At 42.8% G+C, this 12,841-nt stretch overlaps 1 protein-coding gene across 5 annotated transcripts in view; it reads left to right on the top strand.

Moving 5' to 3' along the window:
* Positions 1 to 11,374, top strand: part of LOC139242618 (kelch-like protein 5) — a 258,999-nt gene extending 247,625 nt beyond the window's left edge. For all 5 annotated transcript variants that reach the window (XM_070870459.1, XM_070870440.1, XM_070870445.1 and 2 more), the window contains one exon: positions 1,518 to 11,374. In XM_070870459.1, the coding sequence (XP_070726560.1) occupies positions 1,518 to 1,574 (57 nt within the window). In that variant the 3' untranslated portion in view covers positions 1,575 to 11,374. The remainder of the gene's footprint in view (positions 1 to 1,517) is intronic.
* The last annotated feature ends 1,467 nt before the right edge of the window (positions 11,375 to 12,841 follow it).

The raw sequence follows: 12,841 nt of genomic DNA, 5'->3' as shown, positions 1-12,841 counted from the left end.
TCTCCGTCAGAGATGCACTTTCTGATTTTACTGAGTTATCTGATTTTACAGAGATATCCTTCACATGTACTAGACAAAGAACTCCTACACTTTCTACAAAGACTACTGCAAAAACTAGAACTAAATTAAGAATTGAGGACTAATGATCTTAATGTCAAAAACGCTCATCTTGTATATCCTCAGGGACCGAAATTGCCTTTTTTTTAAGGCCCATTACCACCTCTAAGCGGTAAAGCCTTTCTGACCGGGGCAAGCACATGGGGCAACCCATCCGCAATTGCCCCCGGGTCGGGGACGGCAGAAACGTATTTCGCTATCTTCCTCCCTCCCCCCCGTGTTTCCACCCCGTCCAGTGCTCCAACCCGTTATCGGCTACGCACCGACCCCTTACCGACCGGCAGTGCCCCCTTTTCTGTCCCACAGGAGCGCAATCGCTGCCGGCCAGTGCACCCGACAGCTTTGCGAGTTGGGAAGCTGCCAGTGGCTGGGCGGTGCATCTGCCCTTAAAGGCAAGGGTGGACCGACGCAGCCATCATTTTGTTTTAATTGCCGGCCGACTCTGGCTGACAATGGCGGCCACTGGTTTGGCTGGGCCATCAACAAGCAGCCCAGTAACCCTTCTTGGGTGCCGGCCCACTGGCCCAGCCAAAGCCCTCCCTGATGCGTCCCTCCCCTTTAACTGAAGGGAAGGGACGTCACTACGCATCAGTGCAATGCGGCACGCCCGCATCGTGGTGCTGGACAGCGCCACGCTCCCGACGCACACCCGCCCCCTACACTGCCTCAAACAGCGCCCCAAAGCGCAGGGAGGCGATGAAAAAGTTAAAGATCAGTATATGCTGCCCCTTCGCTCCAACTCCCATCCAAACAAGGTGAAGGGTAATTTCCCCCCCTTATTTTCCAATAAAACTCAGTTCCAGTGACTCATCAGAGTGACGTGTGTGTTAGAAGAGTTCAACCCTTTCAGTGTCAATCACCACATAACAGCTGGTAACCCAAATCATTGATCTCTAATTCAACAACCAGCACCAGTACCTTGGCATGCCAGATCGTTTGTTTGCTCCCTAGTGTCTCTGGTCATTATGCCCCCCCTTTTCCAGGCTTGTAGTCATGCTGGGTTGTCATCTATGCCTGGTAAATAATGTTTTGTTTGTACAAGTCTTCATGGTTTAAGTAGCATTAGTCCTTTCCTTTCCCAACATTCAGACTGATTATTGTCTCCATTTTGAGGACACATTTAAGGCAATTCATAGGGCTACACTATTGCATAGTTTGGTTGTGATGCCACATTGTTGTAGGACCACTTTCATTGCACAAAGTATACAAAGCAATCTTTGTGTTCATATTCTAAGTGTTCAAAAATAATGTTGTTGTGAAAAATATAAAACAAACTTAATCGAAGAGGATTGAGAGCAAGAATTATACTAAAAACTGCCACATTGTTAACTCGTTTTATTTGCTGTACATCCATTTTTATTTTCAGAAAGTTAAATATATGTTTGGTTTATTTTTTACAGGTTGCACCACTGTGCCTTGGAAGGGCTGGAGCATGCGTAGTCACTGTTAGACTCTGATTTGTTTTTTAATATAAATTTTGTATTATAACCATTATATATGTCCATTTAGAAATAAACTTAAAGTGACACCCCCTCAGCTTTACTGCAAAAGAAAATAAAACTAAAAGATCTGTCAAATGTTAACTAGCCCAAAAAATTATTAGGACCCTAAATGTCTGTATTATTAGACATTTCTTTTGACCCTGAGGTATAAAATCCGAAGTTGCAATTGGCATGCTCGTTTTAAAAGCACCAAAACTGAGGATCACATAAACAATGGGTGAGGTTGTAGTTTAAAAAAAAGATTTCTATACATTGACAGTTCTCCTTATTGCCTTCCTAAAATAGAGCCGAAACATTGTGGGCCCGAGCTTTATTTTTAAATACCTGCCAGCTCTCTCTTAGAGTTCTATTTTGATTTATTTTCTATATGTTAACGGTCCACTGCTCAAAATGTTTGTTAAGAAGAAATGCATTTTTGCAGAACAATTGAACTTGTTTAAGGGATCCAGAAGGTCTGCTGTCATTTTCGCAATAATGATGTTTTAGCTTTTAATCTACTTCCCCATCCTTGACTGCTCCCCCAGCCCATTGGCACCATTTCTACTTGTAGATTCTGTTCTCTGACCAGTTTCTGATGACACTGCACCAATACAAATCTAGAATTTTTAGTTTATTTTTTTAAATAATGTGGGTTTCATTTCCATTAGTCTGAATCGGGCATGTGATGTAACTATGGACGGAAATAGTAAATTTATAAGCCTAATAATATGTGGACCAAGTGCATATTATAAAGGTAATTTTCCACTTTTGCACTTCCAGTGGAGAGCAGCACACATCAGGAACTCAGATTGGACTAGTGAGTACAAGCTGAGGCAGCTGCACCAGATATTCTAACGTGTACTTCCAGCAAGCACTACTGTGTGCCGGGAGCACAAAAGTGGAAATGATCCTTCGTATGTTGTGACTAATTGTACCTTTGTCTTAATAGAAACTGGGAGTTAGGTGTTGTTTGTTTGTTTTTATAGTGACCATATTCTAAATAAACTTTCTCAATTTTTTTGTTTTTAGACCAAACTGCCTTCATTAAAAATGATGTAAATGCAGGTACATTTTTAAGATGCAGAAGAGTTTAATATATAGAAGACACTAAAAGTTTGTTTTGTTTGCACAATCTGTTAATGCGTAGCTTGTAACATTCCAAATTTTCCACTCCTTCATGCTACAAAATATTTTCAGTTTGCACATCTTATGTTCTAAGACAAGCCATTAACTGACCAAATACAGGTTACATTCTTGACATTGTGATTGTTTCAACTCCAGAAAATCTCAGAAAAACTGCCTGTTGCAACAATCATGAAGTGTAATTCATGTTTTACTTGATCTAAATCTGCAGTTTCCTTTGTCTTTAGGGTTATGATTTTTGTTCATGTTGTAAAAGAGTCGATTTATTTTCATGTATTATCGAATCTTGTTAGTACAGTCTTGTGGACTAGCAAGCTCATTCCTATCAAGCGATCATTGATTTTATATAGTAAGCTCCTTTTAAGATGCAATTAGATAGCTGGTGATTCTGCATTAATTGTGAGTTTGATTTGGACATTGTTTTTTTTTAAATCTGACTGAAATGGATGAAAAAGCAAATTAAGCAGATTTCAGATTTCCTCTATTCCATGGCTCATTTTAATTCATGGGTTTTCATGACTCCCAGCAGGCACAAGTTAAAAGGAATTTGCTGTAATTGTGGCCATAATGGCTTGACTACCAATTCTTTTACTCACGTGCAGACTTGGTTTTGTGTCCAGTTTGATTTTGGGTAGTTTGATTGTATTATATTTGAAACTGTTTTATTGTGAATATTTACTTTGTTAGAGATGTCGGGTTTATGAAAGTCTGTACAGTTTACTTCTTGTGCCTTGATCAGAACTGGTCACTTTGTTCATATTAATTTTTCTTAAAATTAAACTGTATATTATTGGGTTAGTTATTACACCTGACACTTACTAATTATCATTTACAATGAACACTGAATTATGAAATATTGACAATATTGATTTAACTTGAGGAATCATGTACTGATGTATGTCATTTTGGTGAATAGTGCAGTGATTGAGGTTCTACTCACATGCATTTATGATAAGGTTTCATACTTCTAATTTATCATTTGCAATAATTGGTTGATTGCTTGTTCTGCTTAATTTCTGTTTGGATACCCAGTTAACTCCCAGGATCATTTTTGGATAATCTATTTCAGATTAAATCTGAAATTGTGAATCATTTTGCCTCTTCAGAACAAAAGCTAGCTTCTCCCAACCCTGTTTTATATTTAGCTTCCCAGTGCTCCCTAAACAATACTGGTATGCTAGGTGACACATCAAGTAGTCATGAATAATAGTTCTTGTTCTCTGAAATCCTGCACTTTTTAATAGTGATAAATAGTACATATCGGAAGTCAGGTTTCCCATATTTTCTTTCCAATTATTAATTTTCAAGCCAATTTATTTTATGTTCGCACATGCTTCAATAAGTAAATATCTGTCTTGTTATCATAAAGGATTTATCATATACAGAATGGACCAGATAACTATTTGACAAGGAAGATTATTTTGTAATCTAGAGAATTAACAAATGATGTGTTAACATAGTGGATCCATGTAGGAAAGTGGTGGAATATAGGAATCAAAGCATCAATGATTGCCCACCAGTCAGTGGAGAGGAAGTGGTTTGAGAATGGTTACTGCTGTGGTCTATCAGAGATCAGCATTGTTTCAGAACTTAATATATATTTATGGACCCATGTAATCACATTGGTAGCTCCCTAAAATTACACCCAAATGAAGATTAGGTAGAGGGAAGGAGCATCTCAAAAGATAATTATTGAGGGTGAGAATAACCAGGATAAACATTAAGATAAATTCATCTAGGAGAGGAGTTATTGAGGGGGTAAAAAGGCAGAGAATAAGCATGTGTTGAAGAGTATCTGCTTGGCTTTTGTATCTGGATCAGAAGATAATGGGTTGAAGTCCCACTCTTGAGCACATAACCTAGGCTGACACTCCAGTGCACTACTGAGGGTGGTTGCACTTTCAAGTTGCTGTCCTTTGGATAATGTATTAAACCAAGGTCTGTGCCTGCTCCAATAGTTCAAATGGCATACCCATGCCACTATTGTAAGATGAGCAGGGAGTTCTCGCAGTGTCCAGATAAACATTCCTCTCGCAACCAACATCACCAAAAACAGATTAATCGTTAATTCATCTCATTGCTGTTTTTGGGATCTTGCTTTATGCAAAATAGTGCAGTGTTTGACCACATATCAATAGTCACTACGCTTCAAAGTAATTCACTGTATGTGACAGTGACACTCAGGATTTGTAAACCGCAACACATGCACCATTGATGTAAAAGCAATGGGGTGGAAATTTGGTCGCGCCTCTGTTGCGGCGTTAACCTGGGCGTAGTGGTAAATTTTACGCCGGGAAATGGTTTGCGTCTCCGGCCGCAAAATACATCAGCTGGGCCCTGAGTGTTCCACATCTCTTTTAGGGTATTATGCCGGCTGAGCAAATGAAAATCCCGAAACAAACAGCCAGCCTCGGAGAGCACTAAGAGAGGCTTCCGTGTAAAAAAAAAACCTGAAAACAAAACGACAAAAACGTTCCCAATACTTTCCTGACGCCGCATCCACATGAAGCGCAAAAATAAAAAACAATCACACTTACCTTAGGTACACATTCCTTCCCTCACTGTGGCCACTACAGCTGGAACCGCCAGCTTTCACAGGCGGTCCCACTAGGGCACGCTGCGGGGCGCTACAGATCGGGCGAGTTACAAATTTCAAGCCGATGTCACAACCAGGGGCGTTGCACATCAGCTCGACTCTCCCGGGCGGCACTGCTCCAAGCCCCTGCAAACTGGGCACCGAATGTCCCAGCGGGGCACTGGAAGCTGGCCGCCCGCCTGGAAATGTTTTCCGCCGCCATTACCCTCCGGGGTGAAAACAGAGGCAACAACGAACCGAAAATCCAGCCCAAAGTGTAATCAAAATTGAACTCTTATCCTTCACCTTTCATTGTTATGTTGATATACACAGTTCATTCAGCTTGTTGATTTAAAATTGTAAACAAGCTTTTGATTCTCAATAGCCAACCAATCTATATAGAAGTATAAGAAAAACATGCTGCAATTTGATATTCTACTGCTTACAACATATGTCGCACCAGAATATTATGCAATTACAGTATCAAAGCGATTGTTGTTTGAGAACCTATTTTGTAAATCTCAGATCCCTAATAATTTTGGGAAGAGAAAGTATATAATGTATAAAATATTGTACAGTGTGTATGGTAGCATGTCTTGCTGGACAGTAATATTTTATGTGTCTAAAGTATAGCAAATGTTAACATGTCTTTTAATTATATTAATGTCTAATCTATTGTTATACTGATATTTGTTGCCATTGTGTTATGATTCATACATAATTCCAAGAAGCTCTGTTGTATAAGTGCAGTTATTTATCTTATATCTTTAATTGTCTATCTCACAATAATCTTACATTTGTGTAGCCGCAGTAAGATAATTGAAGATAACTGTCATCTGAAAGCATGCTATACTGCACTATTTTAAAACCTGTCTCACCTTGAAGGATTTCTGCTTAACTAGACATGTCTGTAGAACTGTTTGCAACCTCGCAGTGCTATTTAACCCTGAGCTGAGCATCTGACCCCATATCCCCATTATCACCAAAACCGCCTACTTTCACCTCCATATCACCCGTCTCTGCCCTGGCTCAGCTCATCTGCTGCTGAAACCCTCATCTATGCCTTGGTTACCTCCAGATTTGACCATTCCAATTCTCTGCTGGCCAGTCTCCCACCTTCCACCCTTTATAAACTTGAGCTCATCCAAAACTCTGCTGCCTATATCCTAACTCGCACCAAGTCCCATTCACCCATCACCCCTGTGCTCGCTAGCCTACATTGGCTCCCTGTCCAACAATGCCTCGATTTCAAAATTCTCAGCCTTGTGTTCAAATCCCTCCATGGTTTCACTCCTCCAGCTCTATAATCCTCCGATCTCTGCGCTCCTCGAATCCTGGCCTCTCGTGCATCTCCAATTTTCATCATTCCACCATTAATGGCCATGCCTTCAGCTGCCTAGGCCATGGACTCTGGAATTCCCTCCCTAAACCTCTCCATCGTACTCTGCTTTAACTCACTCCTTAAAACCTACCTCTTTGACCAAGCTTTTGGACATGTGTCCTAATATCTTTGTGGTTCGGTGTCAAATTTTGTCTGATAACGCTCCTGTGAAGTGCCTTGGGATGTTTTTATAACATTAAAGATGCTATAGAGATGCAAGTTGTTGTTGTAGAATACCAAGCAGGATTTCACATCAGTTGTTTAAAAATGATCTCGCGATGACACTTACGTTTTAGCAAGTTAAATTGATAAATTTATGGAAGCCATTCTATATATACAATTAAAATTATAGCGACGCGCCTCCTGGATGGCCGGCAAGCCACATCCTGGTCCTCCGCCTCCTCCTTTGCCTCCCCCTCCTACGCCTCCTCCTCCTCCTCCTTTGCCTCCTCCTCCTATGCCGCCACCTCCTCCTTTGCCTCCTCCTCCTATGCCGCCACCGCCTCCTCCTCCTCCTGCGCCCCCTCCTTAGGTGCAACTGGTGGCTCGTTCTCCAGCTGCTGGCCTCTCATGATTGCCAGGTTGTGAAGCGTGTAACACACCACCACAAATAGAGAGACGCGCTCAGGTGAGTACTGCAACACTCCACCAGACTGATCCAGGCAACAGGACCTCTGCTTCAGCATCCCGATGCACTGTTTAATCAGGCATCTGGTGGATGAGTGTGCGTCATTATATGCATGCTGCGCTGCAGTCCTGGGGTTGCGAAGGGGAGTGAGCAACCAAGTGCACAAAGGGTACCCCTTGTTCCCAAGCAGCCATCCGCAATCTTGATTTGCCCCAGAAAAGAAGCTGGGCAGACCGTCTGGCGCAGGATGAAGGCATCATGACTGCTGCCAGGATACCAGGCATCAACCGCCATGATCTTGTGTAGGTGGTCGCACACCAGCTGGACGTTGAGGGGGTGGAATCCCTTTTGGTTGATGAACGTCTCTGCATTATGCTGTGGCACCCTCAGGGCGACATGCGTGCAGTCTACGGCACCCTGAACCCTGGGGAAGCTGGCAATACGCACAAAGCCGATCTGGCGCTCCATCTGCTTCTCCCTGGTCATGGGGAAAAAAATGTATTCGCCCCTTCTATCGAGAGCATTGGTCACTTGCCGGATAGAGTGATGGATGGAGAACTGCGATATGTTGGAGATGTCAGCAGTCGCCGATTGGAAGGAGCCAGTGGTGTAAAATTTCAGTGCAATAGTCACTTTGGTTGCCACGCTCAGAGCTGCCCTCAGCCTGTGCTGGAGATCTGGCCGCAGGAGATTGCACAGCTCTCTCACAATGCCCTTCCTGAATCTGAGCCGACGCAGACACTGGTCCATGAATGAAAACTGCTGCCTATAGACCCTTTCACAATAGACCCTTCTTGCCCCACCTCTCTGGTCGGTTCCTCCTTTGGCAGCTCATAGAAATTTACGGCACAGACGGAGGCCATTCGGCCCATCATGTCTGCACCAGCCGAAAAAGAGCTATCCAGTCCATTCCCACTTTCCAGCTCTTGGTCCGTAGCCCGGTGGCACTTCAAGTGCATACCCAAGTAATTGTTCTGACGTAGCTGACTCATTGCCTTCTCCCTCTTGGTCCTCAGCCTCTGCAGCCTGCTGCTGGCAAGCATCTGCCTCCTGTGCATCCTCTCTTCGTGGTATCTCGCCCATTATCTAGTGCGGGGGCGTCAGCGTATCTGACCCTCCTCACGGAAGGTCCTTCCAGAGCCGCATTGAGGTCTCCCCATTCCTTCCGTGTTGGGCATCCATGGATGCTGCCTCCCTTGCCCGCTGCCTCCAGAGCCGTTGCAGACGGCAACACTTCCTCCTCCGTGTCTCCCTGCCATGCACAATCTTGACCTGGTGTTGCGCTGCCAGCATTGAGCCCATTGCCTCTACAAGCTGAGCCTCCACAATGAGGCCTCTGTGGTGTTCCGAGTGAGGCCCCCAGCCCAGTAGCACTGAATGCGGTAGTCAAAAGTGCCACAGAGAAACGTCTTTAAACTCCTAAAAACTATTGTTCAAAAAAAAATCGACTCATACGCAACATGAGTTTGATGTCCGCAGTCGTTCTTCAGCCGGCACAGTGCACCGACACAAAAAACAATCGCAGGCAACAACATGCGGCCGGGTGAGTTTTTCCAGTGAATTTAGCTTCCGGGGCAGAACCACGGCGGTGCGCACTGTGATGACGTCTTTAATGACGCATCTGCAGGAGCGCTGCGGAAGTGGGGGGAGAGGAGGAAGATCTGCATACTGCTGCTGAGAAGCAGCTGCTGAATTTGGGAAGCGGCGGCCATTGGAACACAAACCAGCGGCCATTCGACACCGCCGTGTGCACGCCGCTTTCCAGCAGTAGCTGGCCTTATCGGGAGGCTGATTTTTGGCCCCTGGTGTGCTCCACTGGTTAGGGCATGAGGCTTGTCCAGATGCAGCACCATGAGGGGCTTGGAGAACTGGAGTCCGTACTCTAAATTTAACTTGAATGATGCTGATGGCTAGAGTTATTATTACCAAAAGTCCTGCCCCTCAGGAGAGTCACGAATGTGTTCATTTTTTTCTCTCTTAGGGTTTCACTATCCATTTATGCCTCTTCAAACTTCTGACTAAACATACCCAGTGTTGTTCCGCCTGTTCCTCCCCGCCACCCCCTCCACCCCCCCCTGCTCTTTGGACCTATTGCCCCCGGAGCCTGCTGCCTCCCATACTTAGGCCTCCTTGTCCAGCAGTCTGCTTCTTATCCAGCAGTTTGCTTTCTTCTCCCCTCTTCACTGCAGTCACCCCACATGAAAGTACAAATGCTGCAGAGATATTCAAGCAAGAAGTAAACAGAAGAGTAAGAAAGGAGAAAAAAAGGAAAGCATTGAGAGAGAAAAAGAAGTAAAGGAAGATTGGGAGAGATCAAGAGGAGTGGAATTGAGAAAAAGACTATAGGAGGAGTAGGAGAAAGCAAGTGAAGGAGGAGTGGGAGAGAGCACGAAATAAGTGACAATGAGCAAGAGAAACAGAAGCAAAGGAACACCAGAGTTTGAGCTTAGATTTGCCACTGGAGTTGCACCGGAATGTAGTGAAACCTTTTTCAGTTCACCCTCACTGGCAATTGCTAAATTTTAATTTTGATGGTTTACAGTGAGGTGGATGAGAAACTGTATCTCATAGAATTTCCATTTGTCGTAGTGTGATTATGTAGAGTTTGTTCAGTGGAATGTGATGGGAGCCCAACTGAAATTTGGGAGAAATGTTTGGTATATGGTAGAAAACAACCACAATAGTAGAAAAAGGTAGACTTGAGCAGTGAGGAAGAAAATTGAAAGACAGACTTGATTGCTATGACAGGCACAAGAAATGTTATATTAAGGATATTAAATCTGCTAAAAGGAGCATTAAGTGTTCGCCTGCTGTAGTTTTTTTCATTGTTCCATTCTTATTGAAGAACATGAGATTAATAAAATGACTTTGAAGATAAATAACTGCACACTTTTAAAAATAAATGTAATGTACTGAGTACTGTATGCACTTGTTTGAAATGTATACACAGTTTAACAATTGTTTTTAGGAACATTCCAGTTTTGTCAACTGTAAATCCAAATGATACTATAAAGTATACCTAATATTGGTATCAAGCAATTTATGATTAATGGGTGGTACTTATGATAAAATGCCTGTGTTATGATGTGATATTTGTGGAATATCTTGCAGAAGCAACCTTTTTTTTCTATTCTTTATTTTATTTGAACAATGTAGGTACTGAAAACTGCAAGTTAGAATGTTAATGATGAGACAATGCCTGAAGGTCCTCCATAGTATATGGTGTTGAATGTATTATGAGCTCTGGTAGTGCAGTATCCAAAGCTGCATATGAAACTTGCTTAATTAAAACATGTAACACATAATTACTGTCACCTTCAGCTTTGCTTCTGTAGGGGAGGATGGTATGTTAGACATTTGTCCCCTTTAGAAGATAATTGCATGGTCTGCCTAAAGATCTAGAGCCAGCTATTTATCAAAGATAATATTAAGCATTATATGTTACTTATTCAATTAATAGCTTTATTTAAAAAAATACCAAAACATTAATGAGTACATTTTAATCCAACTACTGATGCAAAATCAGTGAAACAATTATTTAGATCAGGAGTGCAGCCTACCACATTAGCTTCTGCATTTCTAAAATAACTTCTTAGAATTTATTTTATAGTTTACTTTGCAGTTGATTATCCTTCCAGTATGTAGTGCCAATTGTGTGGAGACAAAAACAAAAATTCACAAAAGGCAAGAAGATCTTTACAGTTTGGGAATGTGTTCATTTTGTAAACGACATCTTTAAACATATGAATGCAATTCTGAATACTTTGATATTTTTGTTTCCTTGTATTGCTTCCATATTGGACTTATCCAACTGTTGATTATTCGCCCAGCTTTTTTTAAACAATTTGCATTAACCATTGTACCTTACTTACTTTCCTGTGGCATTTTGGAGAGCATGTGACTGCCAGCTTCAGGACAAGCATAAGAGCAACTTTGGGAATGGCTGTGCAGATACATGTTCTATAACTGTTCTGTCGGTCTGTGGAATTTTATCTTCAACATTTATGTTTAAAGGATCTGAATAAAATGTGATTGTTATTTAAAAAAAAGTTTGAACATTTATTTTAAGCTTATAATATTGCAGTTGTTTGGGGTCCACCATCCCATCAGTTATTTATTGTAGTAGGAAATCACAAGGAGCTGATTATTTAACTGTTTGTGTGGGATCTCCTTGGCTCTTGCACTAATTCAGAAGCTAGGAGGCAATCTTGTGCAACGTCCATATATTTTAACATTTAAAATTAGGTGACAAATTCACAACATTTTTTACATTTTCTTCAGGCAACCAACCTAGGCAAACACACTTTAGAATAATGAGGAAGATCATATCAACAGTTGATTAATTTAACATTCTCTTTCATTCATTCACTGCATGCAAATAGTAAACAAAGTTGTACGAGAAAATTAGGAGATGGGGCTTTGAGATCCTTCTAACTGGGTTGAAATGCAACAGTGTCAAAATAGTTAATGCCCTGAGCAGTCAAGTTAAGATAGCAATGCTTAGTGAAAACATACATGGGCCGAAATTGCCCCTTTCTATAAGACCAGTGGCCGCGGAGCGGGGCCGCTATTTTGTATATTGCCCTCCTTTAGTTTTGGAGCAGTGTAGGGGATCACCCTGCCCGTTTTCCCGCAGCGTCATGCACGTGCTGACCCCTAACCGACCGGCGGCAACTCCTTTCCGAAATTGCCCCATGTGGAATTGCCCACCGGTCGGTGCCACTGATGGCTTTTTCTGTCGGTACCCTTTTGGTGGCTGGGTGGTACGACCACCCTTAAAGGGGAGGTGACTCCATTTTATTGTTGGCCAACTGCCAGGTTAGGCCAACAATTATGCCCGCAGTTCGGCTGACCCAGCCATAACTCTCCCTGATGGCCCAGTGTTTGCCACTAAAGTGGCTGCATAGTTCGCAGCGGCCCGCCCCTTTAACTGAAGGGGAGAGACATTGTGACGCGCCAGCACGATGACATCATCAGCACAGTGCTGATGACTTGGAGCACCAGCCACTTACGCCCCACTAGTGGCAGCTACTCTGACCCGAACGCACTTCCGCCCTTCTCCCTACTCCAACACTGCTCTGACCGGAAACATAAGCCAAAGAGATGAAAATCGCCGGAATGTCCACCCCATGCATTGGGGTGGACGGAGCACCTAATAAACGGTAGGTATATGCCCCGTTTTGGGCGGAGGCCAATTTCGGCCCCACATATTCCTCCCGGGTACTGCCTTGCAGATGTAGTAAGAGGCAATGGGCTAGACTTTCCTTAAAGCCCCTCAGTGCCCGATTGCCACCCAGAAAAACTGCTAACATTCTGCAACTAACGCTGGTGAAAATTTCCATAAAGTAAGAAATATTGCCCGGCGAGAAAATTGATCTTGCACCAATATTCTTGGCGGTTCAAGGCGAAATTAAGTGAAACAGGTGGTTCTTAAAATTTTTTTTTAAATTTACTCCGAGGCTGCGGTTGGGCCTAGGGAGGGGGAAATTTTCACTAAAACAAAATAAAAGTTTAAA

This window comes from Pristiophorus japonicus, chromosome 2 (genome assembly GCF_044704955.1).
Source record: "Pristiophorus japonicus isolate sPriJap1 chromosome 2, sPriJap1.hap1, whole genome shotgun sequence".
Taxonomy (NCBI): Eukaryota; Metazoa; Chordata; class Chondrichthyes; family Pristiophoridae; genus Pristiophorus; species Pristiophorus japonicus.
Note: the sequence above shows the minus strand (reverse complement) of the source record. Positions and strands in the feature narration are given on the sequence as shown.